This window comes from Muntiacus reevesi, chromosome 6, assembly GCF_963930625.1.
Source record: "Muntiacus reevesi chromosome 6, mMunRee1.1, whole genome shotgun sequence".
Lineage (NCBI taxonomy): Eukaryota > Metazoa > Chordata > Mammalia > Artiodactyla > Cervidae > Muntiacus > Muntiacus reevesi.
In genome coordinates this window covers 33,660,920-33,681,464 of record NC_089254.1, presented here as the reverse complement: position 1 = coordinate 33,681,464, position 20,545 = coordinate 33,660,920, and the positions used below count along the sequence as shown (strand labels likewise).

Sequence of the window (20,545 nt, the reverse complement as noted above, 5' to 3'; positions counted from 1 at the left end):
GAAGATAACAAAATTACCAACTCAAAAAAAAAAAAAAAAGAGAGGAAACATTATTTAGTGTTCTTTATGAGTAAGACACTGTACAATGTTTAAAGGAGAATCAGAAGTACATGTAAAATAGTTCCCCCACTCAAGGAGTGTATTACTAAAAGGGGGATATATTTACACAAATGGATGATAATAGCTTTATCAGACAGGACATCTGACACTCTGTGGATCACAACAAAACTTTGGAGAATTCTTAAGGAGATAGGAATATCAGATCACCCTACCTGCCTCTTGCAAAACTTTTACGCAGGTAAAAAAACCAACAGTTAGACCTGGACATGGAACAACAGATTGGTTCAAAATTGGGAAAGGAGTACGTCAAGGCTGTACATTGTCACCCTGCCTATCTAAATTATATGCAGAGTACATCATGGGACATGCCAGGTTGGATGAAACATAAGCTGGTATCAAGATTACTGGGAGAAACATCAATAACCTCAGATATGCAGATGACACCATCCTTATGGCAGAAAGCGAACAGGAACAAAAGAGTCTCAATGAAGATGAAAGAGGAAAGTGAAAAAGCTGGCTTAAAAAAGTTTTTCAAATGAAAAACTAAGATCATGGTATCCGGTCTCATCACTTCATGGCAAATAGATGGAGAAACAATGGAAACAGTGACAGACTTCATTTTCTTGGACTGCAAAATCACTACAGATGGTGACTACAATCATGAAATTAAAAGATGCTTGCTCCTTGGAAGAAAAGCTATGACAAACCTAGACAGTGTATTAAAAGCAGAGACATCACTTTGCTGACAAACCTCTGTATAGTCAAAGCTCTGGTTTTTCCAGTAGTCATATATGGATGGGAGAGCTGGAACATAAAGAAGGCTAAGCACCAAAGAAGGGATGCTTTTTGAACTGTGGTGTTGGAGAAGACTCTTGAGAGTTGCTTGGACTGCAAAGAGATCAAACCAGTCAGTCCTTAAGGAAATCAGTCCTGAAACATCATTGGAAGGATTGATGCTGAAGCTGAAGCTCTAATACTTTGGCCACCTGATGTGAAGAGCCAACTCATTAGAAAAGACCCTGATGCTGGGAAAGTTTGAAGGCAGGAGGAGAAGAGGATGACAGAGGATGAGATGGTTGGATGGCATCACCAACTCAATGGACATGAGTTTGAGCAAGTGCCAGGAGATGGTGAAGGATAGGGAAGCCTAGCATGCTGCAGTCCATGGGGCTGCAAAGAGTTGGACACTATTGAGTGGCTGAACAAAGTATATAAAATGTTCTAGTAAACACAAAGATAGTTATGTCTTCTGAGGATGAGAAACCCTTGGAGAACAGGATGCTGTAAAAGAGTAAAATCAGATAGATGCCTTCAAAAATGAAGAGTGAGATGAGCAAGAAAGTGAATGGCAATTTCACAAAATTGTAGCAAAGAACAAAGCTTGAATTATTCTGGAAGGAACTAATGTGGCAATTAGAGTAAAGAAAGAGAAAGAGGCAAACAAAGTAAAATGCTAGTGAGGGAACAAGGAAGACTGGGTAAAAAGGAGACTGGAAACAGGGTGGAAATGGACAGGAAGGACTTAGAAGTCAACAGGATCCTGAAGTTTATGCAAGTTCCTGGAAATCAAGAACTGCCAGAAGTCTATAAACAGAGAAGAAATATGATCAGATTTTTATTTTTCTAAGAGATAACACAAAAGGTCATGATGAATGGATGAGATGGAGAGAAAATGGATATTCTCTTTTACAAGATAAATGAAGCTGAAAAATGGTATTATCACTTATACTAGAGGAAAATATTGAAACGTTTGCTACCTTATTAGCATGGTCTGTCAGCTGAGGCTTTTGTTCAGACTGCATCACAGCTCATTTCTCCCTTTGTCTAATGCTACTTCCTTAGTGATGCCCTCTCTTGTGTTGATCCCAAGAAACCCTCCCTTGCAAATACTCTATAAGCTATTCGTCATCTCACAGTCAGCCTCTGGGGGAACTCAACTTACAGCAAACTAGTGGGAGTGATTAAATACAGATCCAGATCTCTGCCCTTGGAATGGGATCCCTTCTGAATGGATCTGATTGCTCCATTTTGATCTAGTGTTGGGGGAGTGAAGTTGTTCAGTCCTGTCCGACTCTTTGCGACCCCATGGACTTTAGACTACCACGCCCCTCCATCCATGGGATTTTCCAGGCAAGAGTACTGGAGTGGCAAATCAGTGTGCATTATCTGTCTCAAACCTTCTGAGAGAAATTCACAGAAACTCACATTTCTGAACTAAATAGAGGACTAACAGACCAACTCTACAGGCTTCCCTGGTGGCTCAATGGTAAAGAAGCCATCTGCCAATGAAGGAGATGTGAGTTCAATCCCTAGGTCGGGAAGATCCTCTAGAGAAGGAAATGGCAACCCATTCCAGTATTCTTTGCCTGGGCTATCCCATGGACAGAGGAGCCTGGTGAGCTACAATCCATGGGGTTTCAAAGAGTCAGACACAACTTAGCGACTAAACAACAACTGATCAATTCTAGAAAAAGCTTCCTTAAATTCTGGGATATCATGTCCCTGGTAATGCTTATACTTGCCTTTAAGTCTATTATGTCCCTGTAGAAATTAAAAAAAAAAAAAAAAAGGGATCAGAGTCTTATCCCTCTTATCTAAATGTCAGAATTTGAAAAAAATTCAGTCCACTTAATTTTGACTTTCTAGATAGAGGAAATACCCTGAAAGGTCTAATTTTGACTTTTTCCTTCTATGGCCATTTTCTCAAAGGTTATTGATCATATATCTGCCCTGTTCATATACCTGCCTCATTTATTATATAAGATTCAAAAATCTAGTCTGAACAGAGTTAAGACCATAAGAAGAATATTATTAAATATTTATGATGAAATGACTTTTTGCTATTACTTTTAGTGATTCCACTCTAAATGCTTCTGGCAAATATGAAATGACAATGGCTATTATTTCAGTAGGCACAGCCTTGTTTGTACAAAAACTTCAAATAAACAGATATCCTAAACTTTGATACTCCAATTAGGTATTTTCTACACAATTTCTTTTTAAATTTCTCAGAGAAAAAATTCCCAACCAGTCACTCACAGTTCAATTATGTGTTGTAGACTGCTTTACTCTATAAAGAATACAAAGGAAATCCTTCAGCCCCACAGAGTCCCAGCATGTGTGGTTTCTTCCACAGAGGAGTCTGGATTTTTGCTGAGGGGCACTGAGCCAACGCAAACCACGTAGGTCTAAACACTGCTCAACTACTACATCTTGACACTTATTTGCTACTGTGAAGTAAGAATCTTTTAGAATTGACATGATTTATATAAATTTTGAAGGTGGATACCTACAAAAATGTAAGTTCTTACCTTTGCATACCTAACCTCTTTATGAATTGTTCATTTTACAAAGATAAATGTCAGTTAAAGAGAAAGTTTCTAGTATAGACCCTACTTTTATAGTATGTTCAAATGACCACTTATTTCAATAACATCATAAGGGAAATCAATATTTCATAAACATTTATTTTATTAGATATTAGCACATTTCAAGCATGGAATATAGCCAAAGAGAGATTTGCTTAAAATAGCCAGAGGAGGAAGTTAGCTATCAGAATTTATTTTAAGCAATGATCTAATACACTCAGTTCAGATAAATGGACTTATTCTTCCAATCCTTTCCAATCTCTGAAGGCAGAGAACAGAACCAGAACAAATTCCCTTAAAAGTATGAATCACTTTTTGTTATTATTCTAAGACTGAGACATATTTGGAAAAATGCTTTGTTAGCTATGTAGTGTCTTTTAAAGCAAAACCGCAAAGTTGAAGAAGATTTTCTTTGGCCTCTTTTGTAAGAAGAGCCATAAAGATATTTACTGATGATTGAGATACTAGTTGATATTATCTATAGCCTCTCCTAGGAATTTTTTTAAGTACTCATACTTCTAAGGAAAAAATACTTCCTTAAGAGGAACTGGGGGACTTCCCAGTTATTATATAAGGGAATTCCCTTAGCATGGAGCTAAGACTCCATGCTATCAATGCAGGAGGTCCAGGTTCAATCCCAATGTTGGGGAATTAGGTCCCACATGTCGCAATTAAGAGTTCGCATACCACAACTAAAGATTACATGTGCCACAGCTAAGACCCGGACAGCCAAATAAATGAATAAATATTTTAAAAAAAGGAATAAATGGAATGGAGCTTTAATGGCAGAATGAAAGATAAGTTTTCTTCAAATTCTATCACACAACTGTTTATTTTATCTTACTGTAAACAATATTTAGGCTATAGAATAATACTCATCTTAAAAAATAAGATAACCTTATGAGTTTGTGTGTTTGAACTGACAGAAGTCGAGAACTACTGGCAATACTGTAGCGCTCATTCTTCTAGAAACACAGATTACACAAAAGGCACACATATACATTTGCAATCAAAGATTATTTCTTTATCATACCTGAGCATGTATTTAAAAAGTATTCCTTTTCCTTTGGTGGGCCTGAAAATGTGTGGAAGTACTACTTAAAAATTAAACGATTAAAAGAGCAAAAACAATATTTCTAATGCAGGTGCTCATTATGCAATAGTAACCCATATGGTGAGAAATATTTTGCCTATGTAGACTAAAACTCTTAGTGCTAATAATATTCAATTAGTGGAACAACTGATATTTAGTTATTAAAAGTGCCTCATAATTAGAGGGTTAAGTTAAAGTGGTCATTGTAGGTGAAAGCTATGTGAAGTTTCAAAGTCCAAGAGTGACCTATAAATAACTCTTTCTGGATGAGATGAAATCTCTATTAACTCAGCGTGTACATGCTAAGTCGCTTCAGTTGTGTTCAACTCTTTGCATCCCTGTGGACTGTAGCCTACCAGGCTCCTCTGTCCATGGGCTTCTCCATGCAAGAATACAGTATTGGGTACTATTGACCTGAAACCTTACAATGATTCCTAGTATTTCTTTTGTAATAGTATTTCTTATGGAAAAGTAGAGAAAGAAAAAAACAACCAAATATACCTTACAGATGCAGAATAGATCATATGTCTTCTCATTAGTCATTCAACTTCGCTAGTCTTGGTATCCATTTTTGTTTGCATAGATATTGATATTTACTAAGTTACAATACTAGTTAATAATAATTAAGACAATGTGGCTGTCCTTGCTTTGCGTATCACAATGCTAGCTGAAAATGTAGGATACAATAGTAATTGCTTTTCAGTTTTGAGTATATATTTCTTTTAAGTGGTAAGATTGTTGTTAATGAGTCCATAATTGAGGCACTGTTCACCCTTACTATCTGAATGTGAGTAATTCATAGAAAAAACCTTTTTAAATGTAAAATTAGAGTGTGGAGAAGACAGTGTGGTTTAAAATGCTACCAGAGTCATACTATCATTTTAAAGTATGCCTATGTGTTCACTGAAAATTAATTTAAAAATTTATAATAATTGCTACAGATATATAAAAGTTAATACTTCATGAATAACTCATTTTCCAGTTTTTAAATCTAAAACTTTGCATTTCTGTTAGCATCCATTTATTAACTTTTCATACCTTTCATTCATATTTTCAAAGATTTTAGTAATACACTCACTGTTAACAAAAAGCATGCATATGTGCTTAAATCCATAAAATCCAGAAGTATGTATCAGAGGCAATGCGTTCTTTTAATATGTTCTTTTTTGACATGCACATGACCTACTGCATTTGATGCTGAATCACTTAAAACAGAAGAGAAGGAAAGAAGCACAGATGAAAATAAATGCATCCAATCAACTAGACAGAAATAAACTGACCTTCTTAAAATTTTTGTTTAAGTCAACCAGACTGAGCAAGAAGATGTGGTCCTTGGCTCCCAGGAGCAACCTGCCCCTCTCCTCATCTAACAGAATAGTTTGGAAATCCAGTCCTTCTGATGAGCCCAAAAAGGGAATACAGCTATTTGAAAGCAGCAAATCTATGGGGAAAAAAAAGGACAGAAAGAAAAAATTCTTATTAAGCAAAATATTTATTTGCTTCCATACACAAGCCGTTCCACTTTGTAAATGCATATATACATCATGAAAATTCCAATTTAGATATATGCAAACCACAGACAGATTTTAGCACACACTTGTTTAGAAAGATTCAACTTATACTTTTATTTTACTGATACATTTATATTATTATCAAAATAAATATAAAACATGTTAAAAGCAATAAATACAAAATTTTTCACAACCCTGTTTGCTTTCTTAAGTTATAAATTAATGCATCTAGCTACAGTAAGATTTGCAAACTGATCAAATGATCAATATGCACAAAGGAAGCAGCCAACTAAGTATACGATAAATCTCAGCCATTTTTTTCCCCCTTCTACTTTTTATGATATCCATGTTTGGAAGATTACACACTGCCTAGTTCCCAGTGGCTCAGTGGTAAAGAATCCGCCTGCAACGCAGGAAATGCAGGAGATACTGGTGCGATCCCTGGGTCATAAAGACCCTCGGGGTCAGAAAGATGCCCTGGAGGAGGGCATGGCAACCCACTCCAGTATTCTTGCCTGGAGAATTCCATGAACAGGGAGCCTGACAGGCTACAGTCCATAGGGTACAAAGAGTTGGACATGACTGAGCATGCACAAAGTTCACGTATACAGGAAGATGCAAACGTAGAAGTAATGAATTCTAAGGAGATGTGATCCTGAACCAGTGATGGAATCGGAATTATAAAGTGAGAAGGGACCTTAAAAGTTAATTCATGATTTTATAAATGAAGGTGTTTAATTCCATCAAGATGAAGCCACATGCCCTAAAGTCACAAAACAACAGTGGCAAAGCTGATAATATAACCTCAGTCCCAGACTCCATTTATTCTGGGCTGTTACAAGGTCTAAGTCTTTCAGTTATGATTGTGATACAGGCAGATTTCTATTCAAATTTAGGTCTGAAGCCTAGTGGTTAGGATGAGGGCCTCACTGCTGAGGGCCTGGGCTCAATCCCTGGTCAGAGAACTAAGATTCCATAAGCCATGTGATATGGTCAAACAAAGCAAACAAAAACGGAAATAAATTTAAATTTAGGTCTGAGTTTACAGGAACCCTAATCTTTTCAATATATTTTACTCCAAGTACTAATCATGCCTTCTCATTTTCTGCAACCCTAGACTATTAAATAACAAGAAGAAAATAACATCACTCATCACTTATTAAAGTCCATTACATTTTACTGGACTTTGCAATTCTGGCTGGATGATCTAGGGCAAGAAAGTTAACCTCTCTGTGTCTTCATTTTCTTATCTATAAAATGGGAATAATGATGGATAGAAACAATGTAATAAATCATGAAAGTGTGAAGAATAATGAGTAAACATATGACAAGCATTAGAATAGTGCCTGGCAGTTCTGTGTAACTATTAGCTATTATAATAATGATTTTTTAAAAACTCTATAAAATCTATAAAAAGGAAGTCATATTTCCCAACTCCAAATTCCCATGATTAAAGGTGGCAACTTATATGAAGTTCTTAGAACAATGTCTTGAAGATAGGAAAAGTTCAATAAATAGTGTTACTTTGAATATTAAACTCTGGTTTGGACCAAATGAGTTCTATTAAGGAGTATCACCTCATCTTCCATTAAATCTGACTCATGAAGATTAGAACATCTCTGTTGTTTTTAAAATAATTTTGGAATAACATTAAAAAGCTATTTTGTCGACAAATATTTATAAGCTTAGAAAGTATTAAGCATGCAAACAAGGTTGTGGATGGCTGAGCCTTGCTGTCAAGGAGCTCACAGATCCATATGCAAATAGATAGGCCTAGACAATACAATATAAGCAAAATAAATTCTAATAGAAGTATACACAAAATGTTAACAGATCTTTCAAGTAATTAATTATGTATCACCTTACAGAAGGAGGTGATATTTATAAACATATTTATAAACATTTATATATTTTTATAAAAATATAAAAAACATTTTACTCCAAGCAGAGGACCACTAGAATGTATTGTACCAGGGTATATACCATCTTATATTATGCTTACGTATTGCATGTTTAATGCATTTCCTACTATGGGGTATGAGTTCTTTCGGGTCAAAGACCAGGTCTTACTTATCTTAGAATCCCCAGCACACAGCTCAGAGTCTGAGACAAATTGAGCACTTAATAAATATGTGTGGAACTGCAGTAGTTCAGTAAGCTGGAACAGAGAGAAGAGGTAGGGGCAGTGAAAAGTGAGGTTGTCTCGAAGTAGTCAAGGTGTAAGCCGTCAGGCTGCAGAGGTTAGGTATTATATAGGTAACTGAAAGCCAATAAAATATTTTATGCAGAGAAAGTGAAAAAGAGTATAGCTGAGCGTTACAAAAATAAGTCTAGCTGCTGTGTTCAGGATGGATGAAAATCAGGAAAGATGGGGGCAGAGAGACTATACAGAAGTTTCTAAAAGATGGTAAGTCCCTGAATTATGGTGGTACTGAGGGGAGGAGGAAGATGTTTAAGGATATTGTATCTCATTTTCTGTCTCTACTTAAATGAGGAAAATAAAGGACATCATCATTTGCTTTATTTTCTTTTACCATAACCAATTTTATCGGGTTTAGTTTCAAACAAATTTGACAAGCAAACACAGCTGCAAAAATATTGACTAACCTTAAGTATTATCATTTCAAAATGATTTAATGTTGCCTTGTGACAGTGTTAGCATCAAACCGATTAGAGCATGCTTTACTGATGCTTCGTAGCCAAACTAAATAATTAGATTCAGACATTACATATGAAAATTTCTCAGGTTGACACATTTTGAAAAGGCCTTGGGACAGGGAATGGAACAGGTTCCCTCTTCCCCAGGCAGCTTATCTTTCTTGCATTTCTGCCAAACCAAGCAAATTCACTTTTGTTTCCACGGGATCATCAACAAAAGCCTAGGAAAAAAAAGTCAAATCCAGAGTCTGTATCTTAACACCTAAAGCTGATATACTCTCAGGATTTCAGGAATCAGATATGAATGCTAGCTCTGCAGGCTGAAAACTCATGCAAGTTAAAGACTAATAATTTGGCAATATATTTTCAAGCTTTATTTTTTCTTTCCTTAAACCAGCAAGTCTTAGGCATATGATTTTTTAAATTGCCCACAGTTTATAATTTTTTTAACAGAGGCTTCATCTTGTTTCCCCCCTCGCCCCACTTTGGTGGTGGATTGAATGGGTTGCTTCATAAATGCCTTTCAGAGGGGGTCTGCTCTGTACTTACCTAACCAGCCCCACCTTTCTGCAGACCTCTCGGTCCTAAATGCATTCTTTGTTCTTCCTACCTAAACCTTTGACCTAAGCCACCATGATCACTGCTTCTGTTCTTTTAGCAGTTCATTTTCCTATCACTTTGTTCTCAGATTGTAATCTCAATCAACCAGGGCCTCAAATTCACATTCTTGTTCTATCGATAGATTCTTAAAAAACCTACAGTTGATTACTTCTGAAATAAATACATCAAAGTTATGATTAATCATTTACTAGTTTAACTATGGAAATCCTGCACAGGATGGATTTTAATTGAATGATGACACAGACAAGATATTCAGAATCCATGATCAAGAAACCACTACAGAGCAATTAGATGGTTCTGCGGTTCAAAACTCCTATAGAGAGCATAGTATTTTCCTATATTTGTATTCACGTGCCTGTATGATAAGTTACTTCAGTCGTATCCGATTCTTAGCAACCTGATGGACTGCAGCCCAGCAGTTTCCTCTGTCCATGGGATTCTCCAGGCAAGAATACTGGAGTGGGTTGCCATGTCCTCATCCAGATCTTCCTGACCCAGGGATTGAACCCGCAAGTCTCTTAGATCCCCTGCATTGGCAGGTGGGTTCTTTACCACTAGCACCATCTGGGAATCCCCTTGTATGTATGTGTGCATTGCTAAAGAGTACATCCAGAGTTCATCAACATCTCCTGTTATCTTACCAAAAGGCACAGATAAATTATATGTCTCTCACATATAGTTAATAGCATACTTAAAATAATTTCTCATCTCTAACACAACAAAGTGAGTCTCTACCCTCATAAAACTAGATTTCTGAAGGCAAACAACTGACTCATCTAAGATCACCAGGTTCTCTGCATATGCTGCAAAAACTCTGCTAACAAATTCCCCTCTTATGGACCTCACAGCCTAGTGCAGAGAAAATACTCATCCACAACAAAAAATGAGAATACATCTTTTTTATTTAACTCCTAGTGGCTGAACACCTTATTTATTTTGGCTATACCACAGGGCATATACTATCTTAGTTCCCCAAGCAGGGATAGAATCCGTGCCCCTTGCATTGGAAGCATGGAGTCTTAACCACTGGACCACCAGGAATGTCTTGAGAATGTACTTGTGACAAAGGACAATGGTACTTACAGTAGTAGATTGTTAAATACTTTTAATGGCAAAATAGAAAGAGCTTCCTGTCTGTTCATTAGCAAGCCAAATAACACAGCTCTTGCCAATATGGTGGATAGAGAAACCAAATGGTCTCTGATCACCTTCCAACACTGACGTTCTGTGGCATTAGTACCATACACTGAACTCTGTTAAAATAGACACATGTCAAATAACAAACTTAAATGGACACATATCAAGTAACTCATTCATCTGTTTACTCCAGGCCATTGCTCTATTCCCTGGAGCAGGTAGTCTCTAAGCTTTGGGAAGAACAGAAATACAGTATAACGTAATTAGAGCTAAAGGGAGATCTTGATAATGCTGTTTGAATTCTCTATTACCAATTCACCAATTCAATGAGGTTCAGAATGGTTAAGTGGGCTTCACAAAACCAATTTGTTCTTCATTGCAGACTATGGCAGCAATGAACCCCCTGACTCACAGCCACATGACCCTCTATGTGAGGGGAAAGTTGAAGATCTCACAGCTCCTATTTGAAACAATAGCTTGTTCTATAAAGAATTCTTTATATCTCCCTGTAGCATCCCTTCATATAATTGTTCTTTCAGCCTGAAGAAACATTTGACCTGATGTTCTACATTCTTCCTCTTCACCCCAGAAAGGAAAGGAGTGGTCAGTCACACTGAATCTAACAAATTTAGGAGTAGGCAATACAGACTTCCTCAATGTTCACTATTAAATGAACAAAATCCCAAACCCTTGAAATCCTGCTTTTATGGCCAGAAATTCTAAACTGGGTGGAGTTGACAATCTCTCTCTTGAGAAGACTACATAGTTAAAAAATGGCTTCCCACATCCTTTAAAGAACACTTGACAGGAAACTCTTTTTTAAAAGAAGAAAATCAAAGTATTAAGGTCAGATTTTCATGGGGTAAAAATAAAATCACCTTTGAGCAAAGTCAGTTTCCAGTCAAATTTCTCAGCAGAAAAAGATTATAGCCAACAATGAATCCAGATCAAAACCCTTCACCCTGGGGATTTCCTGGTGGTCCACTGGTTAGGACCCAGCATTTGCCAAAAAAAAACAAAAAAAAAAATGAAAGAAAAACACATACATACACACAACTCTGTTACTCTTCCCTACCATTCAGGGTATTCCACACAAAAGTACAAATTCTTACCCTACCCACCCATCTTTTTCCTCAAGGAAATAACCATTATATCGTTAGGGCTATTCTGACATTTCTTGGACACAGTCACATCTCCAGTGTGTTCTCTACAACACTGTCTAAATAAAGAGGTAAAGGAGTTTTCATTCCTGCCTTCTCCATAAATTCAGCTTCTTCCTCTTGACTTCTGAATTCCTTGGGCTTCCACGGCTGTCAGTCTCCCAAGACTCCTTCCATGGAACCCCTTCATCCCACAGTTCACAGAAATGTTTTGGCTATCAAACCAACCTCACTACCTTCCATCCCCAAAGCCTGTTCTCAGTTTGGGTCAGGAGTTGAGCAAAGAGAGCAAACTGTTCATTCCAAAATGAAAATCAGTCCCTAATTTTGTGACTCACTGAGTCTCTTTGGCCCTCTATGAACCTGTATTTATTTCTCCTGCTTTTGGTCCAAAGCAAGGCAAGAATTCTTTCTTGGATTTAACCTTTGGAAAGAGAGCTTATCTTAAATTGGCCCCACCAGACTTTCAATTGGTTTTCTGAGGCCTGAGACTATATGAAAAGATTTTGGTGACCAAGATAGCTCACCTTCACCTATCAAACATACTGCTTATTCTCTATGTATGAAGCTTAAGTCTCCTATAGCTAACTCCTCAAAACATATAAAGAATGCTATTCAAACTTAAAATCCCGACAAAAAGACTAAATTATAAGAATATATTACTGTTCTGTTTTCCTAGATGGAAAGTCTAACTCTACTTTGCAAAATAATGCAAGTTCAAATCAGAAAGAAAAAGAAATCAAATTCTCATTTGCTCATCTGCAATGGAATGCTGGAAACCGTTCTGTTCATTAGGTCTCAGACAGACCATTATCTATATCAACAATAAATCAGGTGACACCACATAGAGAAACATACACTAGGAACAAGTAAAGTCTATTATATCATCAGAGCTACATTCTTTCCAGGACAGGGTGTGGAATAGGAGTGCGGTAATTTTACACCATCACATTTTCATCTACATTCATGCTTTTAAATCATAGGTTTATTCTTATTTGGCCAGCTTTCAACAATAGATGCCTTTTATAATTCATCACATGTGAGATTCATAATTTATTATTATGGATCCCTTTTAAATTCTTACTTTGAGTAAGACTGAATCATTTTAAATTCTCAAAAGCTTGGCCATAATAAATTTTGCTACTGACCTATAAAAAAGGCTAACATTATAAATAACTGATACATTTCCAGAAGAACAATGCAATAACAGAATAAACTGCCTCAAAAATACTTGACAGGATAATTCTAGGAAAGATACATTCTACTCTGACAATTATTTTCTTAATTCCCTTTAAGGTATTGAGAATATCTTCCTTCTCAAATCTCAAGGAATACTTAAAATCAAAACACCATGTCACAAGTGAACATAAATTTGTTTTCAATTTAGAATGTGAATTTAATTTAAAAAAACTCAAAAATGTCAAACCTTAATACATCACTTATTGATTCCAAATAGCAAGACAAATATGACAAGAGCAAATAATTCCTCAAGCTAAGATGCATACAAGTTAATTTACAAAGTTATGAAACTAACATAATATTTTACAATAATATTTTAAAATTACATTAATCAAAGTTAAGCATATGTATATATATAAGTAATATTAAGAGGCATATATAAACCCATCTCTTGTCTCCAATTCTCTGTCCACCTCCAATCTAGACTCTATTAACATATTTACTAGTTTATTTTCTATTTATTTTCATATTTACAAATAATATGTATGCACTACTATTTTTTCAATCACTCAGACATTTCTGTTGAATTATTCTTTACAGAAACTGAGAATGTTAGACTTCTTATGCCAACTCTTCCCCTCCAACCAAGTCCCTAACATTATAGAATGTCCATTTTTATGAAAACTATATTTAATCATTCCATTACTAGTGCAAGGTAAATATTCTTCCCTACTTAGAAAAACAGTGTTCTTTAACGATCCTTACTTTCTAGAACAATATGTTGCTTTTGTTAACAATTTCTCAATTGTGACATTTGCTTTGACTTCCTTAAGATCATGGTCAAAACTTTCCACGCCTTCTGAAAACTGTGTCCATAAAATTTTCAAATGAAATTGTCATATGTTTTTGTTTCTCTCCAGGAAAAGGCCCTTCACTCCTAGGCCCTTTCTTCCTCCTGCTCCAATCTGAACTGTCTGTTCTCTGGCCTGAGTAATACTTTCTCAGACTTTTTTCAACTTCTCTCCTAGTATGACTCCCATCTTTCCTGGATTTCATGTCTTTATTCTTTGATTTATTTTCTTATTTTGGTGAACCCATCTCCAGAAGTTTCTGTGACTTAAATTTTTGAAGTTTTCCATATATCCAAAGTTACAGTTTAGAAGTCTCATGCCATCAGTGCCCCAAGATTTTTTTTTTTCTTTCTTTTTCCCTCCTCACTCTGCTATTACAAAATAAAATGATTGGCCTGATATGTCTTTTTTGTTTTTTATTTCTTTTTTTTTTTTTTTTTTTTTTTTTTTTTCTTTTTTCTTTTTTATTTTTTTTTATTTTTTTTTTTTTTAATATTATTTTATTAGTTGGAGTCCAATCACTTTACAACATTTCAGTGGGTTTTGTCATACATTGACATGAATCAGCCATATAGTTACATGTATTCCCCATCCCGATCCCCCCTCCCACCTCCCTCCCCACCCGACTCCTCAGGGTCCTCCCAGTGCACCAGGCCCGAGCACCTGACTCATGTATCCCACCTGGGCTGGTGGTCCGTTTCACCATAGATAATATACATGCTGTTCTTTCAAAACATCCCACCCTCACGTTCTCCCCCAGAGTTCAAAAGTCTGTTCTGTATTTCTGTGTCTCTTTTTCTGTTTTGCATATAGGGTTATCGCCACCATCTATCTAAATTCCGTATATATGTGTTAGTATACTGTAATGTTCTTTATCTTTCTGACTTACTTCACTCTGTATAATGGGCTCCAGTTTCATCCATCTCATTAGAACTGATTCAAATGAATTCTTTTTAACGGCTGAGTAATATTCCATGGTGTATATGTACCACAGCTTCCTTATCCATTCATCTGCTGATGGGCATCTAGGTTGCTTCCATGTCCTGGCTATTATAAACAGTGCTGCGATGAACATTGGGGTGCACGTGTCTCTTTCAGATCTGGATTCCTCAGTGTGTATGCCCAGAAGTGGTATTGCTGGGTCATATGGCAGTTCTATTTCCAGTTTTTTAAGAAATCTCCACACTGTTTTCCATAGTGGCTGTACTAGTTTGCATTCCCACCAACAGTGTAAGAGGGTTCCCTTTTCTCCACACCCTCTCCAGCATTTATTGCTTGTAGACTTTTGGATAGCAGCCATCCTGACTGGCGTGTAATGGTACCTCATTGTGGTTTTGATTTGCATTTCTCTGATGATGAGTGATGTTGAGCATCTTTTCATGTGTTTGTTAGCCATCTGTATGTCTTCTTTGGAGAAATGTCTGTTTAATCGATCAACGTAATACACCACATTAACAAATTGAAAGATAAAAAACATATGATTATCTCAATAGATGCAGAGAAAGCCTTTGACAAAATTCAACACTCATTTATGATTAAAACTCTCCAGAAAGCAGGAATAGAAGGAACATACCTCAACATAATAAAAGCTATATATGACAAACCCACAGCAAGCATCACCCTCAATGGTGAAAAATTGAAAGCATTTCCTCTGAAATCAGGAACAAGACAAGGATGCCCACTCTCACCACTACTATTCAACATAGTGTTGGAAGTTTTGGCCACAGCAATCAGAGCAGAAAAAGACATAAAAGGAATCCAGATAGGAAAAGAAGAAGTGAAACTCTCGCTGTTTGCAGATGACATGATCCTCTACATAGAAAACCCTAAAGACTCTACCAGAAAATTACTAGAGCTAATTAATGAATATAGTAAAGTTGCAGGATATAAAATTAACACACAGAAATCCCTTGCATTCCTATACACTAACAATGAAAAAACAGAAAGAGAAATTAAGGAAACAATACCATTCACCATTGCAACAAAAAGAATAAAATACTTAGGAGTATATCTACCTAAAGAAACAAAAGACCTATACATAGAAAACTATAAAACACTGATGAAAGAAATCAAAGAGGACACAAACAGTTGGAGAAACATACCGTGTTCATGGATTGGAAGAATCAATATTGTCAAAATGGCTATTCTACCCAAAGCAATCTATAGATTCAATGCAATCCCTATCAAGCTACCAACGGTATTTTTCACAGAATTAGAACAAATAATTTCACAATTTGTATGGAAATACAAAAAACCTCGAATAGCCAAAGTAATCTTGAGAAAGAAGAATGGAACTGGAGGAATCAACCTGCCTGACTTCAGACTCTACTACAAAGCCACAGTCATCAAGACAGTATGGTACTGGCACAAAGACAGAAATATAGATCAATGGAACAGAATAGAAAGCCCAGAGATAAATCCACGAACCTATGGACAGCTTATCTTTGACAAAGGAGGCAAGGATATACAATGGAAAAAAGACAATCTCTTCAACAAGTGGTGCTGGGAAAACTGGTTAACCACTTGTAAAAGAATGAAACTAGAACACTTCCTAACACCATACACAAAAATAAACTCAAAATGGATTAAAGATCTAAATGTAAGACCAGAAACTATAAAACTCCTAGAGGAGAACATAGGCAAAACACTCTCCGACATAAATCACAGCAAGATCTTCTATGACCCACCTCCCAGAATATTGGAAATAAAAGCAAAAATAAACAAATGGGACTTAATGAAAATTAAAAGCTTTTGCACAACAAAGGAAACTATAAGTAAGGTGAAAAGACAGCCCTCAGATTGGGAGAAAATAATAACAAATGAGGAAACAGACAAAGGATTAATCTCAAAAATATACAAGCAACTCCTGAAGCTCAATTCCAGAAAAATAAACGACCCAATCAAAAAATGGGCCAAAGAACTAAACAGACATTTCTCCAAAGAAGACATACAGATGTTTTTTATTTCTTATGCGGGGCTTTCAGCATGACATCTGATCTGAAAATTTCCATTGATTCAGGAAAATGTCCATTTGGTTTTTCATTTAGAACAAACAGATGTCAGTTAACCAATGGAACATTTTTCTAGGATTTGTCCAGAAAGGGTCCTCTCTCTTACCTAAGGAAGATAATTCTATAGAGATATGCATGGAATTTGAATCAGAATATGCTTATGGACTTGCAAGAGGGAGATTCAAAATACAGTCATAGAATAATGCCTCCTAATTTAAGTGTGCGTGCATGCTAAGTCACTTCAGTCGTGTCTGACTCTTTGCATCCCTATGGACTATAGCCTGCCAGGCCCTATGTCTATGGGATGCTCCAGGCAAGAATACTGGAGTGAGTTACCATTTCCTACTCCAGGGGATCTTCCCCAGGGATCAAACTTGTGTCTTTTATGTCTCCTGTATTGGCAGGCAGGTTCTTTACCACTAGTGCTACCTGGGAAGCCCCCGTAATTCAGGCAGTAGGGCATAAACAATGAAATAAGCTTTTCCATTTACAGTTTCCCATAAACCGTTTTCTCATAAAGTGTTAGTTCTCTACTGATGATTTCAAAACAGACACCTAAAACCCCACTGCATCTCCCAAGTCATAGTTCAGAATTTCCAATAGCTAGCTTGATATTGTCATTTTCCCCTCAGCCAGCTCATCCTACCAATTATAATGACTTTAATAACATGACTGAGTTCTCAGGATCAGGATAGCAGAATCATTTTTAGTTCTTCTTCCTTATTCCCTTACTCTTTTATTCCCCTATTTAAATAATTAGTACCTCTAAGTCTATTGCATTTCCCTCATATCAACATCCAGGTAAATTTAAAGCCTTATAGATTTTCTCATGTAAATCTTCCATTCTTCTTCCTCAAATATTTATTCCTATTGTCAGCTAGGCAAACAGCCATATTACTACTTCTCAAAACTGCTTTAACAGGTTCCTAAACAACCTTGTTCTCTGCTCCCATCCCTCACCAGTCCCTCTCCAATCCACATGAAGTTATCTATTCTGTTTTTTCCCCTAATTAGAATTGTTAGAATTTCATGATCAAATTATCTAATGCCAACAAAGAGTTAAATTCAATAAACTAAATTTCTTCCAATTTTCCAAGTTCAATTTCACACTCAACCTCCTCTGAAATTCTTTTAAGTGTTTTGATTTATTTACCATAATACTATGACATCAATCTTTTTGTAGTTATTTCATCCTTTAAAAAGACTAGAAGCCCTTGCAGATAAAAATAAGTCTAAATCATCACTGCAATTCATCACCTCTTTTTTCACAGAAGAAGTCTAATAAACATTTAACTGATTTTTTCAAAGGAGTGATTCTTGTTCGTGTTGGTTTTTCTACCTTCCATTTAAATCAGAATTTATTGCAAGCTTATTAATAATTCAGAGAGGCTAACGTGCCATTTGGAGACCCCACTGTGGCTCTAAGGCTCTGTAATCATGAGAGATTCCTGTTGTGACGTCCAAGTACCCCTGTCTGTGTCTGCGTGTCAGGGGTGGTTTCAGAAGTAAGGCACTGTAAAGCAAAGTTTCTCAGAATTAACATGCCTTCAAATCAGCTCAGATTCTTGCTAAAAGAATGGATTCTCACTGAGGCATCTGCGAGAGGCCCTAAGATTCTGCATTTCTAATAAGTTCCTCGTTTATGCTGGTGCTACTGGTCCTTACACTGTAGTTGGAGTAGAAACTTTCACTAAAGGAAACCATGGGCCCAACTGCCCTGAAGTGCTGGACTCTTTCTTTCTTCCCCACACTAGAGTTTCTCTCAAGCCCTTAAATGATGGTGTGTCAATTTACGCAAAATAGCCAAATTATTATTTCCCTGTACAATACCACAGTCTTAGAATAAGTTAGGGATGGACAGAATTGAACAATGTGATTAACTTACAACTAGTTTAATTGCTATAAGTGATAAATGACCTACTTAGTTTCAACCAATGACATATGAAACTTTTTCCCCTCAGTTTTCTCATACAAAGAAGAGAAGTAATCCATTTAACCTGGAAGGTAAATGTGAGGCTGCCAGGGTTAATTCCATGACAGGCAGCCTGGACCTAAGTTTTAGCTTTCCCCGAAATGGTAAGATTCCCCACCCCCATCAGGTAACCTGAAGCCAGCCAATCAATATGCGCCCAGTAAGAGACAAAGGGGAAAGCTGAAAAGCCCGCGAAAGCCCAGGTTTGAGAAAGCCCGCGAAAGCCCAGGTTTGAAAAAGCCCACGAATGTCTGTACCAATAGAATTGCTTTGTAAACATGTAACCAATCCGCTTAAGCCAGCTACTAATTGATTATGCATGTCCTATAAATTTCTGTAACAGCTTGGGCTCAGGGCTTTTCTGACCCTGCACCACTGTGATGGCGGAGGCAGAAGGCCCTGGCTCGAGTCAGTAATAAACTTCCCTTTTTTTGCAAGTTGCATTGCCTTGGAAGCCTTCTCTCTTCCCGTTCGGGGATTCGGACATCGGGCATAACATTTGGGGGCTCGTCCGGGATCCCTTGACCGGGAGAAGAGAACGCTTCCAGGACAAAGGGGGAAGGATAAATAATAACACCGGTGCTCAGGAAAGACCACAGTAAATTCAGGGCCCTGTTGGGGAGCAGGAGGGTGCGTATCTGGCACAGAAGGAAGGCTTTCTGTAAAGGGGGATTAGCCGGCGTAAGGCCAAGGCCAGCGGACGCGCTGGGAGGCAGCCGACTTCGCGGGGAAGAAAGTTCCTCTCCCGACCCCAAGTCTGGTGAACAGCGGACGCCATTCGGTAAGGTGAAATTCAGGGGGCCCGAAAATCCAGCGCTGTGTCGTCGGCCGACGTTTGTTTGTCCGTGTGTTTGTCTTCGGCTCTCCGTGTTTTTGTGTGTGCCGGCATTGTCTCTATTCTCGTTCTCTTCTGGGGCATCATTCTTTTCTCTTCTGACTTATTCTCCTTCTCTTCTCCGATCTCCCCTCCACTCCTTTTCTTTTCGGGAGTTTCAGTGAACAGGCGAACGGTTGTGGGGCAATTGATGAATCCTGGCCAGGGCTACACTCTGGCGGACTCTGAAGGCCCTACAATAAGTGAGCCTCAGTAACTAGAGCCCGACCGGGTGAAACTCTCCTTTAACATCCCTAACTGAGGACGTGGCCTAAAATTCTTCTTGTGGGCACGGGTCAGGCACTTAAAGGCCATTAGGGCGCCTGCCACTTGAAGACTCCCGTGAGAGGATAAGGGGGTCACGGAACGGGCTAGAAACCCCTAGGGTGCCCGCCCCCAGCAAGAAAACTTCCGTGCAACGATGTAGGCACATAAACAGTTCCAAAAGCATACCATAAGCCCAATCTCTTGGCCGCCACCACTCCCGGTAGGATTTTTGGTGGTCGTTCTCAGTGACTTTCTCTCTCTTTCTTCCTTACCATTTATTTTAACCATGGGTCAGAGAGAATCTACCCCACTTTCTCTCATGACTGACCATTTTTCGGATGTCAGGGCCAGGGCCCATAACTTGTCTTTGCTAGTCAAGAAAAGTAAATTAATAACTTTTTGTTCTGCAGAGTGGCCCGCCTTTCGGGTAGGATGGCCTCCGGAAGGCACCTTTCAACCGTCCATCATACAGGCTGTGAAGGAGAAGATTATGGCTCCTGATCCCTGGGGCCATCCGAATCAGGTCCCCTATGTCATGGTCTGGCAGGATTTAGTGGAAAATCCACCTAAATGGTTAAAACCTTTTGTTTATACACTTCCTAGTTCCTCCAATTCACAGGTCCTGGTGATGGAGATCCCCCCGGAGGAAACCAAAAAGAAAGAAGACCCAAAACCAGTCCTTCAGGAATCATCTTATCCAAACCTGATAGATCTAGAAACGGAGATAAGGCCTCCGCCATATGTGCCCTCCTCGCAACCCCCTCCAAGGAGAGAAGTTCCCAC

The 20,545-nt window shown here is 37.7% G+C and overlaps 1 protein-coding gene across 2 annotated transcripts in view; it reads right to left on the bottom strand.

Annotated features, from left to right (window-relative positions):
* Positions 1-20,545, bottom strand: part of SEMA3D (semaphorin 3D) — a 230,602-nt gene that overhangs the window by 110,243 nt on the left and 99,814 nt on the right. For both annotated transcript variants that reach the window (XM_065939525.1, XM_065939524.1), the window contains exon 3: positions 5,802-5,962. In XM_065939525.1, coding sequence (XP_065795597.1) covers positions 5,802-5,962 — 161 coding nt within the window. The remainder of the gene's footprint in view (positions 1-5,801; positions 5,963-20,545) is intronic.